General features: G+C 35.3%; 1 protein-coding gene across 5 annotated transcripts in view; it reads right to left on the reverse strand.

Moving 5' to 3' along the window:
* Positions 1–21,825, reverse strand: part of IPO11 (importin 11) — a 202,537-nt gene that overhangs the window by 44,623 nt on the left and 136,089 nt on the right. For 3 of the 5 annotated variants that reach the window (XM_025270486.2, XM_044932629.1, XR_006546670.1), the window contains exon 27: positions 20,069–20,190. In XM_025270486.2, the coding sequence (XP_025126271.1) occupies positions 20,069–20,190 (122 nt within the window). Of the gene's footprint in view, positions 1–6,365; positions 6,536–7,468; positions 7,589–20,068; positions 20,191–21,825 lie in introns of those variants that run through there. The other 2 variants (XM_025270489.2, XM_025270490.2) reach the window with 2 other exon arrangements.

The following is a 21,825-nucleotide window of genomic DNA, read 5'->3' on the forward strand; positions in this document are numbered from 1 at the left end:
GGAAAATTCTGAAAGAGATGGGAATACCAGACCACCTGATCTGCCTCTTGAGAAATTTGTATGCAGGTCAGGAAGCAACAGTTAGAACTGGACATGGAACAACTGACTGGTTCCAAATAGGAAAAGGAGTACGTCAAGGCTGTATATTGTCACCCTGCTTACTCAACTTATACACAGAGTACATCATGAGAAACGCTGGACTGGAGGAAACACAGGCTGGAATCAAGAGTGCCGGGAGAAATATCAATAACCTCAGATATGCAGATGACACCACCCTTATGGCAGAAAGTGAAGAGGAACTAAAAAGCCTCTTGATGAAAGTGAAAGTGAAGAGTGAAAAAGTTGGCTTAAAGCTCAACATTCAGAAAATGAAGATCATGGCATCCGGTCCCATCACTTCATGGGAAATAAATGGGGAAACAGTGGAAACAGTGTCAGACTTTATTTTTCTGGGCTCCAAAATCACTGCAGATGGTGATTGCAGCCATGAAATTAAAAGACGCTTACTCCTTGGAAGGAAAGTTATGACCAACCTAGATAGCATATTCAAAAGCAGAGACACTACTTTGCCAACAAAGGTCGGTCTAGTCAAGGCTATGGTTTTTCCTGTGGTCATGTATGGATGTGAGAGTTGGACTGTGAAGAAAGCTGAGGGCCGAAATTGATGCTTTTGAACTGTGGTGTTGGAGAAGACTCTTAAGAGTCCCTTAGACTGCAAGGAGATCCAACCAGTCCATTCTGAAGGAGATCAGCCCTGGGATTTCTTTGGAAGGAATGATGCTAAAGCTGAAACTCCAGTACTTTGGCCACCTCATGCGAAGAGTTGACTCATTGGAAAAGACTCTGATGCTGGGAGGGATTGGGGGCAGGAGGAGAAGGGGATGACAGAGGATGAGATGGCTGGATGGCATCACTGACTCGATGGACATGAGTCTGGGTGAACTCCAGGAGTTGGTGATGGACAGGGAGGCCTGGCATGCTGTGATTCATGGGGTCGCAAAGAGTCGGACATGACTGAGCGACTGAACTGAACTGAACCGATCAATTAACTTGGGCTTCCCAAGTGGAAAGTGAAAAGTGAAAATGTTAGTCACTCAGTCATATCCGACTCTGCAACCGCACGGACTGTAGCCCACCAGGCTTCTCTGTCCATGGAATTCTCTGGGCAAGAATACTGGAATCAGTAGCCACTCCCTTCTCCAGGGGATCTATTCAACCCAGGGATTAAACCAGGCCTGTCTGTGAGTCTGATCCCTGGGCCACGAAGACCTCCTGGAGTCCCTTAGGGTAACATTATGCATCATGGGAATACAGAATAAATAATCATGGGAATTTATGATCCCCAAAGCTCAAAAACTGCCCTCCCTTGTTTTACAAACAGTATTATTTTTACTTATTTCTTTTTTAAATTACAAGTCTGGGTAACTAAACTGTAGGTAACATATTACAACTGATTCTTCTACTCCAGATATGAGGCAGAAAACAGAACAGAAAGTCACTGTATTGAAACCTATGTCTGAAACATTCATCTTAGATAATGCAAGGAATGTTTAACCTCAAGGATGAAAAAAGACAATAAAATTAAAACTGAAGGGCAAGAAGTATTAGTAATCTTCCTTTTTACTTATCACTTTTTTCTTATTGTATATATTTGGTTGACACATTATTTGCACAGACCAGAGTTAACCTACACTACAGAAAGAAAGCAGGCCTTTTTAAACATCTACTTGTTTTGTATATATGTGTGTATATACATAATATATATATGTATATATACACAAACAGTAAATAAATAGGTGAGAGCATGAAAAATTTTACTCAGTAGGTAAAGATCACCTGATCATTGAAAACAATTCCACTTTTAGTAAACTTTCTTTTTTAGTCAAATATACAGGAGTGAAACTACAGCTCTTAATCTTAGTATTTCCTAGAGGTATGACATTTTGAGGTTACTTTCCGGGTATATAAAAATACCTGCAGAATACGTGAATTGCAGAAACTTCATGGAAAGTGATTTTTTTCCTTACTTTTGAAAACTATGCACAATACTAAAGAAAAAAAAAATCCTTCTTCCTTGTGTTTTTCACCCAACTTTAAAAAATCACAGTGGCTAAAAACTATTTCTGTCCTTTTGTATCATTACACACTCAACAACAGGTGTTCAGAAAACAAAATGCCCCTAGAAAGATAACACAAAATTCTTAATCCCAAAGGCACAAATCAAAAAAATTCTAATATTCATCTGGTTACCCGAACAATAAGTAATAGATTAAATGTGAACAGGACTCTAGCTTCTTTTCACTTGTCCAACTTTTATTAGTAATTTTCTAGTGAGTACTGATTCATTATCATAGACCATGTGTCTTAAATAACTTCTTGATGTGATGAATTTACATACTTAACATCACATCTTCATCCCCTTGGGCCCTGGAGAAACACAGGTATTCAGGAACACAACATTTACAAGAACACAAAATTTTAAATTACTTGTTCTGAACAGTTTTATAACCTAAAGTTGATGATTTAAGTTTTTCATAGTAGCAAGCCCCAAAAAGAAACCAGAACTTTAGTCACTTTAAAATTTTCTCTGCTCTAACTAGATCACAACTTGTACACTGTACCTAATAATATTTGAACTCACATCAAATCCTAAGTTAGAGGGTGGATGAACTTAGGGTAATTTAAGAGAATAAATACATTTTTAAGCACTAAAAGCCACAACCAAATAAAATATTCTCTAAAGTATACTTTTCTGCTTACATTAACAAGTCTAAGTAAAGAACAGTATATTGGGAAAAAAAAAAAAAGGAAAAAGCCCTGATATGTCGGTCTTATTCCAGAATTCCTATCACACCATTTACACTAAAATCAGGTGCCCTCTCCTCTATCTTCCAGGACCTAGGCTGAAAATATTTCTGTCACTTAAATGGAAACATACATCTTTCTACACAGTTAATTCTCTTCATGGTCACATGAAAAGTGACCATTGACAAATGTTAGCAAGTAAACAGGATAAAAAAATTCATGTGGAAATTCACTAAGTTATTTAAAAATAAAAGTTTATACCCAACAATTATCCTTACAAAGTCTTTCATATTATAAACCATTCTCCTGTTGTATGTGTGTATGCTCAGTCGTGTCTGACTCTGTGTGACCCCGTGGACTGTAGCCCTCCAGGCTCCTCTGTCCATGGAATTTTCCAGGCAAGAGTATTCCCTACTCCAGGGGATCTTCCCAACCCAGTGAAAAAACCCACGTCTCTTGCTTCTCCTGCATTGGTAGGCAGATTTTTTTTTTTACCACTAGTGCCACCTGGGAAGCTCATATTATAAACCATTCTTCCAATTAACTTTTTTTTAATGAGTACAGAGAGGTGGGGGGAAAAAGCAAGCCATTCTCTTTAAGACAATAAGAAATAACTACAATGATCTGTGTGTAGTGGGATGGGAAGAAACTGCCATTTTACATGATTTTCAACAGGAAGACTATGCTTTAAGAAATACTGTTCAATGAAGATATACTAAAGTTCCATAAAAAGGAGATGATCAATGACTGGTGTAGAACCATTTGGAAAAGACATTAGGGTGAAAAAACCTAACCAATACTAGTTTTCAGTGTTTATAGGAATCACTTGACAAACTGGTTCTCGTGTTTTTCTTGTTGTTTATTTTTTTTAAGTAATATAAAAGAATGGAATAGATTTGATAATTATGGGGTTGAACGCATGACCTCACCATTATAAATGTTTTTAAAAACTATACTTGAGATGGTGTAATACTGAAAAAAGCGGACCCATTATCTTGTTAATAGTGCTCCCTAACTATGAAATCTTTAACAATCTAGACAATAATGATACTACTGATTCATATCCCTCCTCACCCACCTAAGGCTTCATCAGTAAGTCCAGTAACAGAAAAGAAAAGTACAAGTTTTAATGAGAAATGAAACAGGCCTTCTAAGGAGAAAAAAAAATTATTATTCAGTGGGTGATGCATATAAACAAAGTCTAACTGGTAAAGAGAACAACCTTCTCTTTGGTTTCACCTACCCCATTCTCTTTACTCTTAGTCCAGAGCAGCACAACACATTACAAGTCCATGCATATGTCTTTCAGTCTGGCCTAGTAACAGAAGACAAGCAGAGAAGTGGGAAGAACAAGAAGTGCAACAGGACAGGGCGGGGAAAGTACACGCGCAGTCAACTGGGTGGGTAGGAAGACCTAACATCGAAGCTGATTGTCAGAGCCTTGGAAAAGGTTTTCAGGCTTCCCCCTCTTCCGCCCCCTCCCCGCCATTTTCACAACCCTTAAGAACAAACATGACAAATTTTGCTGTTTTTGTTGTGGTGTGGGTAAGATAATCGAGTAAAAATGTCCAAATTACATATGGGTCCCCCTCCACCTTAAAGCTTAAACACTTGTCTATTTCTATAATCCTCAAGTTTAAGAATAGTCCACGTATATGTTCTGTTTGAATGTTCTATTTCTTGACCTAAGTGGTGACTCAAACAGGTCTATTTCGTTCTGTATGTGTTTTATAAATGAACAGAAGTTTTCTAAAATGTTGCTTGTAACCTTAAGGCAAATGTTTCCCAAAAACCTAACATAACGATTTTTCCCTCGTCTGCCATTCCTCAGCCAATCATCAAGGCATCTTGCAAAGTAGCTCTAGAATCCATCCATCCTCTCTGCCAATACCCTGGTCCAGGCCTCCAGCATCTCTCCCCCGGATTAATGATTCAGATCAATCCTGGTTCTAGTCTTGTTACTTCCAGAAACAGTGCACTTTCAGTTTATATTTGCCAAATGCTAAATGTTTAAAAGAAGCACTGAATGTGTCACCAAACAATAGCATTTGCTACTTTTACCACTGCTTAAGATGCTTCCATGGCCCCCTGCTGCCCCAGGGAAAAACATGAAATTACAACATCCTTCATCATCTGATTTTTCTCTCTAGCTGCAGATCTCAATACCATTTACAACTCCAGATGGAGTGAATTTTAGTTCCTGAAAGCAGTATTCTATTTCTTCAACCCTTCTGATACAATGTTATCTCTACCTACTACTCAGCTCTCTTCACTAGGCTAGGCTAATGTCTACTTATTCTTTGCAAGCCAGTTTCAATGTCCCTCTTCCTATAAAGCCTTCTCTCCTCTCCATATATGTTATACAAAACAGTACCTCCAAGTGCAGTACTTACCATACTATACAATAACCCTATGTGCCCTTCTCAACATTTCAAGCTCTACCAAAAATAGGAACCCATGTCCATGCTGTTCACAATTATAACCCTAGCACCCAGGCAGCAGGACAGCAGAAAATTAAAAGCATGCGCTCTGGAATTTGGGACAGTTTCTAAACTCACTCTGCCTAGGTTTCCCTATCTGTAAAACGAAGATATTATTACCTTATAGGCTTTTTAAGGATTCAGTGTTAAATATTTAACATAGTGCTTGGTACACAGAAATGTCAGCTATTATTATTACTTGATATAGTGCCTATCAAAGATAATATTTATGCAATGAATACAGTATTCACAAATTATTAAAAACCTGTATTTATTAATACTAAGCTCACAGAAATCATTATATACCCAAATAAAGTCTATAATTCTATAAGGATGTTTCCGTTTTATTCATGTCCATGACACTGAGGTTTTCTTACAGCCCATTATTTAATTAAATTATAAGGCAGAATGTTCAAAGAGAATGACCTGTGCCTCACTTTCAGGAACAATTTGTTTATGAAGTTGAATCTGCTCCAAACCAGGGCTTTCTACAGAATTTGGGGAAGTGTTACAAACTGAAGCTGTTACATTATACCTTGCTGACTGGTAAAAGCTGTAGTATTCAAGTCTATTTTCCCCTGGGTTTTCTGATGCCTTTAGTTTTTGTTTAAATTGAACAACTTTGTAGATCAAAAAAACAATTAAAACACAGGCTAAAATAAAAAAGGCTAGCAAAATGTCAAAAGCCTCATTCAGCTTTTCAACTTCTTGTGTACAGATCGGAGATGTTTTCCCTGATACTGAAGCAGCATCAATCGGTAGAGCACTGTTTTTTTCCAAGTTCAAGTTAACAGGAGAAGAATGCTGTATTTGCACAGGTACCATCGCAGTGGTCTGTAATGGATTACCAAAGGTATTCTCTTGAAACAATCTACCGGCAGGTGAAGTACGAATTGGTTCCCCGAAAGTAACGCTCTCAGTGTTTTCCAAATGTTTCCCATTTGTGGTTATTTTATGCCAGGCCATCATTAACGTAGTGGTCTTGTGGTAAATATGAAGAGATGTTATAGCCCAAGTTCTGGATACATTTGCAGAAGATGTAACACAATTTGTAAAGTCAGTCCATTTAACGTAATGCAACGCTCTGCCACGCATGGATGGGGGATTCTGACAAAAGATGTTTAGAGTAATGGCTGAAGATGCCAACCAGTCGCGAAGACCCAATAGTCTGCAGCTACAGTCCCAAGGATTAGAATCTGCCTGAAGATGAATCAATGAAGACAATGGCTTAAAGACCCTTGGATGTAAGTCTGTAAGATTATTAAATGACAGGTTAAGAATCTTCAAAGATGCTCCCATGTTTTCAAATGTATTATTATCAATGCTGATTATTCTGTTTCTATCTAACCTAAGGTAAATTAAATTCTTTAACAAGCTAAATGTGTCAGAATTTAAATTTTCTAAATCATTATGACTTAAGATCAAATGTTTAAGGTTACTAATTCCACTAAATCCATCCCTAGTAACATTTTTAATTCTTGAATTTTTCAGGAAGAGATACTCCAAATTGATAAGCCCTTTAAATGCAAAGGGCTGTATTGTTTCAATATGGTTATGAGACAAAGAAAGTCTTTTAAGACTCTTAAGTACTTCAAAAGTATTTGATGGTACTTTTGTTAAATTATTACCTTCTAGATACAAACAATCCAGGTTTCCAAGGTGCTGAAAGCCTGAGTCTGATATTCTCAAAATTTTATTGTTTGACAAATCAAGTATCCGAAGAGCAATCATACCAACAAAGGTACCACTCCCGAGGACAGTGAGGCGATTTCTTTGCAGATTTAAGTACTGAACTGAAACTAGATCATGAAACACTCCTCTTGGAACAAAAGATAGTTGATTAGACTGTAAATATAAATTACGAAGATTGGAAAGTCCCTCAAATATTCCAGGATCCAAGCGTTTTATAAAATTATTATTCAGATACAGAAAATACAGATGCCTCAAATGAACAAAAGCTTTTGGATATACATACACAATGCTAGAATTATCTAAATGCAACGCTACAAGAGAATGAAGTCCAGTTAATTCACTTTCATTTATATGAGATATATTATTTCCAGTCAGATACAGAAAAACTGTACTTTCAGGGAAATTCTTAGGAATACTTGAAAGGCCTAAGTTACGGCAGTTAATTTGTCTCCCAGTGCAGAGCTGGCAAACAGACGAACATCCAAGACTCTCTTTATGGAAAAACAACACAAGATAACAGGCAACAAGCAGAAACGGTCGTGGGCAAGGCAGAGAGAAACGTGCTCCACACATAGCCCTGTTCTTGGTTTCTCTGTTCATATCAAAATTGGCTACAAAAAGAAAAGGTAAAACTTTAAATCATCAAAAAGCTCTTTAACTGAAAGCTTTATCGTACTAGAAATTCTATACCCTATTTTATTAGGATTAGCCATAATACTAAATATCATAAATCATACTACAGTGATAGCATAAAATAATAAGTCTGAAATATGTTCTAGAATTATTAGTGCCTCTAGGCCATTAACTCACTGTTTAACAAAATGATAATCAAATTTAATGAACTGCAAAATGAAATGTTTGCTAAGTTAACCTAAAATATTACAACTGACTATAACAAAATTGACAAATGATGATGCGGAGATAAAGATCTTGGCTATAAATACGCCCTTCATCAACTTTAAGTCTACTATCAATTTAACAACATAATTTTCGAAAACACAAATTCAGTACAGAACAATTAAACTCTCTTTAAACTATGGATTTTTACAAATCGAATTATTTCTTGTTTCAGCTAAAAGTTTATATTTAAATAAATAATCTTACCAAGAATAGGAAATTCATATTATTAACACTCGGCTGATTGAAGCAACGGTTTTCTTCCTAAACCTGAAGAGCGACATTTCTAGGCTGCATTTCTTTTGTGGCACTGGTGACCTCCACCCCTCCACCTTTTTTTTAAAGTCACAATTTGCTCAGGAAACACCACTCTTCACATTAGTTCCTCCACACTCAGTGTGTAAAACACAGGTTGTCATGGATACAGGAAACTGAGAGACAGGAAGTCATGTTATCTGTGTTTCAAAAGTTTGCTAAAAGGAAATCTCAGGAACTTATTTTTTCAGAAGGCAGTTGATCTGAGTTTTCCCAATGCACAAAACTAAATATTTCATCTTTAAAAAATATGTATTATTTAAATATTCAGAATGAACAAACTCTATACATCAACTACAAATAGCTATCAAATGGAAAAAACAAGTTGAAATAAGATATAAATAGAGTAATGTAACTTCTGTGAATTTTTTAAATGCACAGAATATTTATATTTCTATTATTCTGAGGATACAGTAGAGACTTTAATTTTGTTTTATTCCTTAAAAAAAAAAATAGGTAGCAAAACAAGTAATTTAGAATGATGAACATAAGGGCTGTTCCTCTGTGCTCTCCTTTCTTGATTAAAAAAAAACTGGCACACAAAAAGTACTGAATACTACCAATAAGTACCTTAATATATTAAGGAATATGCCTTGAGCTGGAAAATGGTAATCTGTATACCAAATCACTGACAAAGGTAATCTTTGATGAAGGAAACCCTTTAATGACTTTTCATTATACATACATCTAAATTAGTCTGAATTATTTATAAAACACATCTGTGTATAATGTAATTCTTTAAAGTAAGGATTTAAAGCACTGACTATACACCGTATATATTATGTATTGTTCAGTCATTAATTTTCCAAAAATCTGACTGCTTAGGCTTTCTAATTTAATTCTGACTTATTAATATTACTAATACCCTGACAGTGTGATTAAAATATCAGCAGTAATATGTATAATTGTATACTATAACTCCCTTTGATACTAAAGCAGCTTTTTCATATCAAGACAATTACTTCAGATAATAATATGAATTATTTCCATATTAATATTTTGTATAATCCAGTATTTTTTTTACAATAAAAAATCAGAAGTGCACTCTAGAGACAATCTTTATCAAAATGATTTACAAATCTCACGACTATCTTTTGCGGCCTCTATTGTTATTACTATTTTATAGTTAAAGAAATTAGAAAACAGCAACCAAAAAACTAAATGACAGGGAAATGACATGAATTAGACGTAAAGATGAAACAAGAGCTAAGTTTTTCAAGTTCATTTTTTTCATATTTTGAATAACATAGAGGATTTTCTTCAATTATGTCACGTAACTTAAAAGAATTATGATGGGGTTTAGGACATGCTTCCACAAGGCACCCTGGCATACTGACTGCTTTAAGCTGAAGGAGACTGAGCATACAGTATAAGCAGAAAGTTCTCTTTCTGATCTCTATCACCCCCAGCCACAGCCCCATATTCCTTGCCCTTGTCCCCTGAAACAAGTCATTAAACCCTCCAGTGAGAAATGCCCCTTCCTATACTGGGAGGAAGGGAGCACCCTTTATCTTCAAAGATAAGAGGACTCAGAAGAACCCAAACAAATAGGACTTGCAAATTTCCCCCTGGTTTATTATACATACTTATCTCATACCCTTTACCCTACATATCTTCCCATGACTCTGCACCAAACTTGGTGTAAAAATACACAGGTTTAATGGTTTCTTTGGGTCTTCATTTCCTCATGAAGACTCTCATGACATGTAAACATGAAAAGTGTTAGTCGCTCAGTCGTGTCCAATTCTTTGCAACCCCATGGACTGTAGCCCACCAGGCTCCTTTGTCCATGAGGATTCTCCAGGCATGAATACTGGATGGGTTGCCATTCCTTTCTCCAGGGGATCTTCCCAACTCAGGGATCGAACCCAGGTCTCCTGCTTCTTTTGCATTGCAGGCAGATTTCTTTCCAGTCTGAGACACCAGGGAAGGCCAACTCTCTCCCAAAATGTTCCTCATTTGGGTTTGTCTGATATTTCCTCATGGTTAGATCCAGATTAATCTTCCCTGGTTGGAATATTACATAAGTGATATATTCTTGAAATATCACATCTAGCAGTACATGGTGTCTACCTGCTTCTCATTCATGATGTTAATTGTGAAGGTCACTAAGAGTCAGACGTGACTTAGTCACTGAACAACAACCACCCTGGTGGTCCAGTAGTTAAGACTCTGCGCTTCCACTGCAGGAGGTGTGGGTTCGATCCCTGGTAAGGGAACTAAGATCCTGCATGCCACATGGTGTGCCCCACCAAAAACTGAAAAACCATTCAGTCAATCAGTTTTCTTTTTTTTTTAATGTCATTTAAAAGTCATAAGCACTCAGGAACTTCCCTAAGCAGTTAGGACAGGAGACAGAAGATGTAAGTAGTTGTTTTTCTAAGATGCCAGGTTGAACTGAACAATAATGTGTAAACTGAATGCACAGCATGTTGCCCTAACACATGAAAGAAACTTCAAAAATACTGCTGAATGCTGTATCAGTATCACAGGTTTGATATCTGATAGGAAGGTAGGGGCACCTTAGTTCTGCTATACGTTTCAAGGGTACAATGAATTTGTATTGGAAATGAAAACCAAAATGGACTATTTCCATTCAAATTCTAAGGTGGAAGGACAGAAACACTTCAAAATACCTCCAAATGTGCCAAACTTCTGGGTGGGGAAAGACACTGGGTTTTCAAAGGACTGGTCAGAAGAACAAGTTGACATTCAGCTTTGAAAAGTTTTATAAATGACAATAACTTTTTTTAAATCACCAAACCCAGATATTGATAATCTACCTCTTTTTTCCACAAAACTACTCAGTGAACATGCATTAATGGCACCAACTGTTCATCTTCCTAAACCATCTTGTCTACACCTCCCGGCTTCTGTTACTGAAAGATACACTGCACAATCTAATAAAAAAATAAAAACATGAAAAGCTGCATCACAGAGGGGTTGTTCCTCATAGACTGAAATGATCTGAACCAATCTGATGTTACCTAATATTTTCCTCTGTTACTGGATCTTTGCTCTATAGATAAGCATGCCCCTAATACCTCAAACTCTTGCCAGGATATCCACATCAAGATCTAGCCTCTTCATACACAGGTCAGATGTCAAGTACGAAGCTTCTACTGCCACAAAGTACACAAAACTTACCTTTCAAACTCTGCTGGCATGTGATGTTAACACTCACCCTGTGCTTGTCAAATATCCTGGTACCAGCTACCAGCCCTTCAAGTTTACCACTCTTTTACATACTCCCCTAACTAGAACTGTCATCTTCCCTCAGAGCTCAGTTGGTAAAGAATCTGCATGAAAGGCAGGAGACCCAGGTTTGATTCCTGGGTCGGGAAGATCCCCTGCAGAAGGAAATGGCAACCCATTCCAGTATTCCCGCCTGGAGAATCCCATGAACAGAGGAGCCTGGCAGGCTACAGTCCGTGGGGTCACAAGAGCCTGACACGACATAGCAACTAAACCACCTCCTAATTAGAACTATCAATTTCTCAGTGGTAATGTCTATGCCTAAAAGTCCTCTGTATTCACATAATACTTAGTTAATACAGTTTTTTATATACAGATTTTCAATATATATTTTAATTCAATAACATAATTCAAGCCAAATTCACCAACTGCATATTTTTTTAAAAGCTGATATAACTGTGATTACAATAACATGAATGCCTCTGCTGTTTCCCAAACACATATAATCACTGCAATTATCTGCATAAATCTCACTATTTGACCACTCCCAAGACCTAACCAAACAAATATACTAACACAGGGGGAAAATGCCATAAGCAGTAAGTAACATATTTCTGTGATTCTCTTAAGACCCTGCAGCACTGCACTATATTTTAATCACAGGGAAATTTAGACAGGTTATTTCAAATTAAAACAAACTAGGCTGATTACAACAATCATAAAGGTAAAAAGAAATATGTCTATTAAGGAGTAAAATTCCCAAAGACACTAGCGATTACTGTAATTTCCTGTTCTCCATTTCTTCCCCTGTAGTTCTTTAGACAATCAAAAACAACTGCAAAAGAACTACATTGCCATTAAAATCGCTCTGATAAGTATAAAGTAAAAGCAAATGAAGAGTTTTAAAAGTAGGCATTCTGTTCAAAACAAGGACCGAAATCTGTTGGTCCTAATCTATGTGAATATCAACCACACAAGATTTCCTTTTCTGTCTGGGCACAGCAAACCTGTCAGCATTCTGTTCCTCTCTGCCCATGGAAATGGAGCAGAGGAAAAGGCTGCATTTCTTGGACCTTAAGTGTTTAGGATCCTGAATTTACAAAGCCGGCTTTTTGTAGTGTAGTATTACCAAATTTCCTTTGATTTCTCTAAATTATCAATGTGCAACATTCCTTATAAATAATACTATTAGATGAAAACGTCAAACAAAACCACCATTGGAGAAAAACAACTCAGTCAGTGTCTATGCACTGACTGACTTTAAATTCAGCTGGAATAACAGAAAGACCGGCAACATACCAGAAATTCAACTCCCACAGAACAATAGATTACTTACTACTTTCATAACAGCTAAATCCCAGGAGAGTAATTTTGTCAGTACATGGACAGAATATTTCAGTGCCTCTATGAAAATGGCAATACTATGCAGCAGCACCAATCTGATAATGAAAAAATGATACTAATTGAAGAACAAGCTGCCTTTGGTAGAATATATCAGTTTTTCTAAACATAAAACGTATGTTGTTTTTTTTCTCATACAGAATGAAATGTAACCTAGTAATAACTATAGCAGCTACTGTAGCAATAATAACAGCAAGTAATATCTATTGAGTTCTTTATGTCTAACATATAGAAGCAAGTAACATTATACAAAAAACCTAATAATAACCAGTGAGTTTTTAATTATCTCACTTAACCTTTACCAAAGGATGTCTACAAAAGAGATACTATTAACCTCATTTTAAAAATGAAGAAACAAATGTAAAGAATTCAAATAGCTTGCCCAGAATCACAATTAAAAGGTAACAGAAGCTGAGGAGTAAGATTCTCAAAACACTAAGGTATATGTTTAATGATGATTTTCAGGAACCCCCAAATTAGCACATAGTAATCAATCAATTGTCAAAAGATATTGTGTCAAGCAGGCTTCCCAAAGGTGAGTAATGGTATAGCAGAACTATTTCAAAAAGATTCCTACCACAATTAGATACCACTTCATACCAACCAGTATGGCTATAATCAAAAATAAAGAATAATATGTGCTGCTAAGGGTATGCAGAAACTAGAATCCTTATACAATGCTGATGGGAATATAAAATGATATAACTAACTTGAAAACAGCCTGATAGTTTCTTAAAAAGTTAAACAGAATTGCTGTACAACCCAGGAATACCCAAGAGAAATGATACGTATCTACACAAAAACTTGTATGCAAATAATAGCAGCATTATTCACAATAGCCAAAAGGTAGAAACAGCTCACATGTCCATCATTTGATGACTGGAGAAACAAAATGCGGTATATTCATACAGAAGACTATGATTTAGCAACAAAAAGAAAACACGGATACCTGTCACAATGTGTAAACTTTGAAAATATGCTAATTTAAAGAAGTCAGTCACGAAAGACCACATATTGTCTGATTCCATTTGCAGGAAGTGTCCAGAATAGGCAAACCTCCATAGCTAAAGTAGATTAGTGGTTGGCTGGAGAAAGGAATGAGTGATAAGGACTGCTGAAGAGTACCTGGCTCCTGAAACTTTTGCAACTTGCTTTAACTCACTGGATATATTCCAGTGTCTCCTAGTTTATAGTCTATGGAAACTTGACTATAATTTGTATCCTACTACTGTGTGAAATTGTATAAATTTAATTATGTTGAATTGGTTCATGGTGATTTCCAGGTCTACTATATCCCTGCACTTCTCTGAATATTCATTCTATTAATTTTTGAGAGTCTGATATTGAAACTCCAACTAAAAATTTTAATTATTCAAAAAAATAATTATATAATGGAACTGTCTGTAACTTTGTTCTGTATTTTCCAAGTCTCCTGTAAAGGTGTTATCATACTTTCATTATTTAAAAAATAAAGAGAAAAATCTTAAAGAAAAACAGTACATGGTTCCTTTGGAAACGACAAAATGCTCTAAACCTGACTGTAGTGATGGATGCACACCTCCATGTATATACTAAAAACTACTGAATTGTACACTTTAAATGGTGAACTGAATTATATCCTAATAAGCTGTTACCACACACACACACACACACAAGGTGCTTCTAAGACATTTTTCTTGTGAAAGATATAAAAAAAAAGAGAACTAATTTTTACTGTAGAAAACCCACTAAACTATTAGGTTAAGAATTTACTGATAAAAGAAAATACTATAAAATGCTAAATAAGAATGCATGACCTAGAAGTTAAAATGCATCCTATTTTAAAGGAAGAAAATAAAATTTTGTCACATTAAATACTCACTTAGGAATGGTCAGTTTAAACCAAACACAATTCTGGTAAAACAACACATCCACAATTTCAAAAATTTTAAACTGCCTTTTATTTAACTATATTTAAACACGACTTTGTCAACAAAGGTCCGTCTAGTCAAGGCTATGGTTTTTCCAGTAGTTACGTATGGATGTGAGAGTTGGACTATAAAGAAAACTGAGCACCGAAGAATTGATACTTTCGAGCTGTGGTGTTGGAGAAGACTCTTGAGAGTCCCTTGGACTGCAAGGAGATCCAACCAGTCCATTCTGAAGGAGATCAGCCCTGGGATTTCTTTGGAAGGAATGATGCTAAAGCTGAAATTCCAATATTTTGGCCACCTCATGTGAAGAGCTGACTCATTTGAAAAGACCCTGATGTTGGGAAAGACTGAAGGCAGGAGGAGAAGGGAACGACAGAGGATGAGACGGTTAGATGGCATCACTGACTCAATGGATATGAGTTTGGTTAAACTTTGGGAGTTGGTGATGGACAGGGAGGCCTGATGTGCTGCGGTTCGTGGGGTCACAAAGAGTTGGACGCAACTGAGCAACTGAACTGAACTGAAACTATACCAAAGTATTACTCTTTGGAACTACTATCTTGTTTTAAAAGCTGTAAATTAGTTTAGAAAATTATATAATAAAATTTGTACAGAATAATAAATTTCCAAATACTGGTATTTTATTTATACTATTCTTGAGATAAAAGGGAACTATGGAGAGATACTAAATGACCAATCCAAGCATGTCTAGTAAATCTGATACCCAGAGGACTTTATTCTAAGGCAATTTCTCCTGGAAAGCAAGCCATCATACCTAAAAACCCTGCTGCTTTGTCAATCTTTTTTGAATTATTCAACTAGCTTAAGAAAAACATTCCCCATGGGTGACTTTCTTAAATCTTAAAAAAAAAAAAAAAAATTAAATTCCTAAAACATTTGATCTCAGAGAACACTTATACACATCTGAAATTCTTAGAACTACATTATAAAAGTATGTCTCTGAAGTTAGAGAATGAATTGCTATTTCAGAGAATAGAGCCAAGGGAAAGGTTGATTACTCTCCTTTTCCTCTATGAAAAAAGCTTTTATTTAATCTATGTCTTTGGACAAAAACTTTGGAAAACTTCAGAAGAACTGTATGTAAATAATGTTATTTTCATATAAAAATTAGCAGAAGAAAATATTACTGCCTTTGTGCATAAATAATATAGACTTTAAGAAATGGAAAAATTCAAACTTGAAATCACTCCAGTTATAAAACAAAAAGGACACAAGATAGTTGTATCACACAACTACCAAGACAAAGATTGTACTATATTCAGAAGGCGACCAGGAAGATACACTAAAAATGCCTAAAAGATATACTGAAAGGCAAAGGCAAAGACAAAATTGTATATTTTTAAGTTAGTAACAATGCAGAAAGAATACTACAAAAGGTCATTAAGCTGAAGGTGATATACATATGACATATGTGGTTAACATATTTTTAATGAATTAACAGTTTTATAAATACTCAATATACTGAAAATGCCCTGAATTTAAGATTACAGGTACACAAAAAGACTTAATCTTTTAGAACTTATGCTGCAGGAAATGGATGAACGGTTGAGAGAGGAGGAAAGGGATAAAACAAAAACAGCTAACTTCATTTATCTAGACTGTGTGAACTTAATACGTAAACTCATTTAATCTTTATAATACTCTCATCAGGAAGATACTATTAGTATCCTCATTTCAAAACAAGGTAACTTAGGCACAGGAAGTTATCTGGCTATGGTCATTAGTGACCAGTGGCACTAGAATTTGAGTGTGGTCCTAAAGCCTACAGTCTTTGCCAGATATCTGAATCAGAGGTAGTGATCATGGTAAAAGATAGCTTAAATAGCTTCCCAAATAGTCATTTTTCTACCAGCATCTAGTGGGTAGAGGCCACAGATGCTGCTAAATAGCCTAAAATGCACAGTACAGCCCCAGTATCAAATAATCATCTGGGTCCAAACAGTCAAAAGTACTGTGGTTGAGAAACCCTGCTTTAGAATAGTGTATTTCTTGCATGTGGAAATCCGTTATAATAAAGAAGAAAATAACATTTCCCAATGTATCCTGATTCAAAATATCATCATCAACACATTATTCTCTAGATCTGCTTATTTCAGGCAAAGGAAATGTTACACTGCAAAGCCTAAAAGAAACACAGGAGAATAAATTACTATTATATGGGAGATTAACCAGAAAATATCACTGGGGACATGAAAGGGGGAAAATTTTCCTCAAACTCCATCAACTATGTAGTTTTTTAAGTATTGGGTTGGCCAAAAAATTTTTCCATGCAGAAAAACTCAAAGGAAGTTTTTGGCCAACCCAACAGAAGAAAGGTTATAACGGGAAATGATAAAACTGCTGACAGTCTGTCAACATTCTCTTCCACTACAGCACTTGAACCTAAATTTTCCAAAGCTATGTCATGGGCCGATGATAATGTGGCAAATTTTTAGAGCAATTACGTTGTTTTGTTTGTTTTTCAAATGGACACATTTCCTGTATCTATCAATGCTTCTTTAGTCACTAATCCATCAAGGACTATAAAGTTAAATCTTTATTCTTTAGAATTCTATTACCACATTATTTTAAGACTTGCTAGGTACCCTTAAAATGATGTGAATTCACAACCACTCAATAGACTTTTCAATACTTGATTTTAAAAACAAAAATAAGATCTGATTTTCCTATTCAGAAAGATATTTCCTCACAATTTTTAATTACTTTTTTATATTTTTAAAATTTATTTTTTCTATTGAAGTATAGCTAATTTACAATGTTGTGTTAGTTTCTGGTGTATAACAAAGTGATTATATATTGTTTTTCAGATTCTTTTCCATTATAGATCACTGTGCTGTGTTCAGCCACTAAGTAGTGTCCGATTCTTTGCAACCCCATGGACTATAGCCTGCCAGGCTCCTCTCTCCATGGGATTTCCAGGCAAGAATACTAGAGTGGGTTGCCATTTCCTTCTCCAGGGGATTCTCCAGACCCAGGGACTGAACCTGTGTCCCCTGCATTAGCAGGCGGGTTCTTTACCACTGGGCCATCAGGAAGCCCGATATCATATTTTTAAATGAAAAAAATTAATGTTTAAGAGAAATTCAAGCCTTAATAAAATCTTGCCCCTTAATTTATGAAAATTGACATAGGCCCCAGTCTAAGTTTTCTTTAACCTTAACAGAAGCCTTTTTTATTTTCTTCAGAGAAGTCAACTATTCTCACAACTTACATATCAAAAATATTTTTGAAAATTTTTTTTAAAAATTAAAAATTGAAGTCAACTGTAATATCAAAAAGAGTAAAACAAATATGCTTTAGATACAATTAGGTAACTTTCTCATCTTTTAACCTGTGTTATTTCAAGTTTTCTCTTAATCTCAGTACTTTATGTTAGAGAACACTCTAACACGCTCTATCACCCTTAGTTTTTTTCCATTCATTAATTTACTGAGCAAACGTTTACCAAGTGTTGATTACTGCCCAAGAACACATTCTTTAACATCTCCACTTTAAAGGCCTGTTAAATCTCTAGTCACTGTTTTCCTACTAAAAAGAAGGGAAAGACCAGTAAGTTAAAATCTTGGTAGCTTTAATTTGGCTTCCAAAAATAAGTAAGACGCCACTCAGTTTCAGAGAGAGGAAATAACGTTGCCCTCATGTACATCCACCTGGGAGCTAGAAGAGCAAGCTCTGGCATCAACCGCCCAAGGTCAAAATCTTCCCTTTGACATGCCATTTACCAGACCCTAAGCATGTTATTTAACATTTTTAAGTTATTTCTTTGCTCTATAAAAACAAGACAATTATGTCTCTAACTCAGGACTGTTTAAAGATTAAATGAGACATAAATGTAAAGTACTTAGCGAAATATAAGGCAAATGGTAATATAAGCATATAAGGTAGGGGTCCCTAGAGAAACAGAATGAGGCATGGCTTTCTTGATATAAGAGAAGCCATTTTTGGCCTATGCCATTTGGTAATCTAAGCCTGGCTACAATGCTTAACACTGAGAAGGATTTAATAATAATGATTTTAAGGGAACAAAAGAACAAACTGCTCTCAAGCAAGAGAAGTAGCAAACATAACAAATCAGCTGTAAAAACTCACAGGTCTGTTTCAACAGTAAAGAATAGTATGAAGCACTTTCCTGAGCAGTTTTGCAGAATTTAAACTTCCCAGGCATTCAACCTCCTGATCAACTGGAAACTAAGAGATGATGATGTTCATCTTTACCGACCCTCATGACTTCAATCAACCAAAGCTTGGACTCTGTGGACTACCCATGCCCCTTCATAATTATGCATGTACCAGTAGCTTAAAGCTTCCCAAAAGTTGCTTTTCATGGAGACACTGCATTGGGAAAGATCCCTGGTACTCGCCTTACTTGTTACAAGTACTAAATCCTTCATTCTCCCAGTCTTTGACTTGATTGGATCTTTTGGCTGGACACTCACCAAGAGGTAAACCCAGTTTTCAGGACAGTAAAAGGGCTCAAAAATTATTATCTATTTCTATAATAACATACAATAGCATATGATATTATTATGATGTGAGGACTAAATAATAATCTGTGTTCTTAATTCAAACTACTATACCAGAAATAATAATAAATTTTTAAAAAGATTTTCTAAAGCTAACTGCACTTATTTCACTAATTTATCACTAGGATACAGGTACTATAAAAATTCTCTAAGACAAAAAAATCTAATATATTATTCTTCTCATACAACATGAAGTCTTAAGGCCTGCTTTTATACTTCTAAAATTAAAAATACCCCAAAAAGAAATATAATGCCAAACAAAGACAGGGATAAAGGCAAAAAAAAAAAAAAAAATTACTCTTCTTTAAATGCCCTAAATCAAAGCATTTTGTATTTGCTTTACGGAAATGAGAATTTTAATAAAGTTTGTAAAATATAATATAATGACCTCATCTATATAAGGAGAAAAAAATAACTTGTACGCTTCTTTAGAGATAATCCAAAATTAACAATTATGTAACAAACTACTGAATTACTAGGAGGATAATACACTTTATGAAGTGTTACTGACATTGAAATATTATTTATTTAATATATTTATATAAAACAAGGACCTAAAATTAAATCTAATAAAATCTGGTTATTTGTTAAAATGGGAATTCTGACAAAAATGAAATAAATTGGTAAAATGAACACCAACAAATTAAACTGTAATGCCCACCATTCCCACCTTTTTAGATCCAGATCAACACCTGGTTGGTTATCAACTAAAAAAATTAGCATACATATGCATAAAACAGCACTGCCCAGCAATACCAACAGCCAAAACAGTGCTAATACTTCTTTGATGCTTTAACAAAACAATTTTAAGTAAACATTTCCTCACCTATTATCAGATGGCAGAAGAGAAAGCAAAGCCAAAGCTGAAAGTTTTCTTCTTTCAGGCTGGGTAATATTGTCCATGCGATCAACCCACATTTCAATCATATTTCCCAAAAGCTGGTCCATCTGAAAAAAAGACCAGGAGGCATCTCAAAATATTTGAAATGCTCTTTACTTATAAGTACTGTTAAAGGCAAAAACCTCATAAAAAAGGTTAAAGTACAATTCCAACAAACCACAGAATTGGAATACAAGAATGTGGGGCAAGCTGTGAGCTGGGGAAAAAAAATGAGCAAAATCAGAAATGGAATCTAATTAATCTTGAGAGCCAATTAATTGAGTGCCAAATAGACTTGTTCAACTTATCTAGGCTAAGGGTCCACTTGTTTGGTCAAATGCTAGTCTAGATGCTGCCATGAAAGTATTCTGCAGATATGATTACATTTGCAATGAGCTGACATTAAGTAGATTACCCTAGATAATGTGAGTACAGTGTCATTCAATCAGATGAAAGCCTTAAGAAAAAACTAAGGTTTCCTATAAATAGAAGAAACCCTGTCTCAAGAATGTAACACAGAAATCCTGCCCAAGTTTTTATTTTCAGCCTGCCCTACAAAATTAGAAATTGCTAGTCCTTGCAATCAACCACATGAGCCAATTCCTTTAATATCCATGTCCGCTTCCCATGTGTGTGCAACTGTGTGTGTATATTCTCTCAGTCTCTCTACATACACACAGAACTGGCTCTGTTTTGCTGAAGAACCCTAGCTAATGCATAGGTAGAATCCATATAATAAAATACGACCAAGTATACTCATCGTGTAGATTGGAAGTGGGTCTCAGGTTTGCTTATAAACATGTGTACACTTCTCACACCTTTTAAAAAGTGCATTTAATACCAAAATCTGTACTTCACAGATTTGAGTAACATAAGATCAACCTTGAGTTCCCATACTTTCCTACTTTTGTGCTTCTACATTTTTCCAAGAAATGCTTCAATACATTTTTTCCAACACAGTTTAAAAGATAATAAACAGTCAAGTGAACTCTTATTAGTTCAAGACAATCATTTATACTTGAGGTCCCCAAACGGTGTGCTGTGTCCTAAGATGCCACAGTGAACTCACAAAGTATTTAAAATTATTCAGAGAAACACAGTGACATCTGTCGATTACTACAAGAACTACTAGTTCAAATATAGTTCCCAGTTTTAACATTACATTCCTTTTGATGACTTCCTATCTTTGCACAGTACTACCAAAAAGTCAAGGTAGAACAGGAGATGAAAGTGGAGGTGTCCAACCTGAAATTAAGGTTTAAGAATCCTGGTAGTGGCCAATAGCCATTCACATTCCACTAATCAGTAACTGCGGCTATTTAAGAATGAAATAAAGAGTATTTGTGTATAATTTTCAATAGATACAAAGTTATAAGGACATGAATACATTAAGTTATTAGTAATAAATTAATTAATAAATAATTAAGTTGTTTGGATTACGTAATCAAAAGAACAGTTAGATATTTACTCTAGAGGCATTGTGAAAATGTTACTAACACATTAAGGACTGCTGATTTATACCATGTGTCTTCAATGTTCACTTAATTTGGAAACGAATGGCTCAGATGCTTTACAGATTTACTGCAATTAATATCAAGTAAGCAAGATTTTAAAAACAAAGTATAACCATACAAAAGAAAGTATCAAGTTACTAAAATCTAATATATACAAGTAAAGCTAGAGTAACATGTGGTTGAAATGAA

This window comes from Bubalus bubalis, chromosome 19 (assembly GCF_019923935.1).
Source record: "Bubalus bubalis isolate 160015118507 breed Murrah chromosome 19, NDDB_SH_1, whole genome shotgun sequence".
NCBI classification, from domain to species: Eukaryota; Metazoa; Chordata; class Mammalia; order Artiodactyla; family Bovidae; genus Bubalus; species Bubalus bubalis.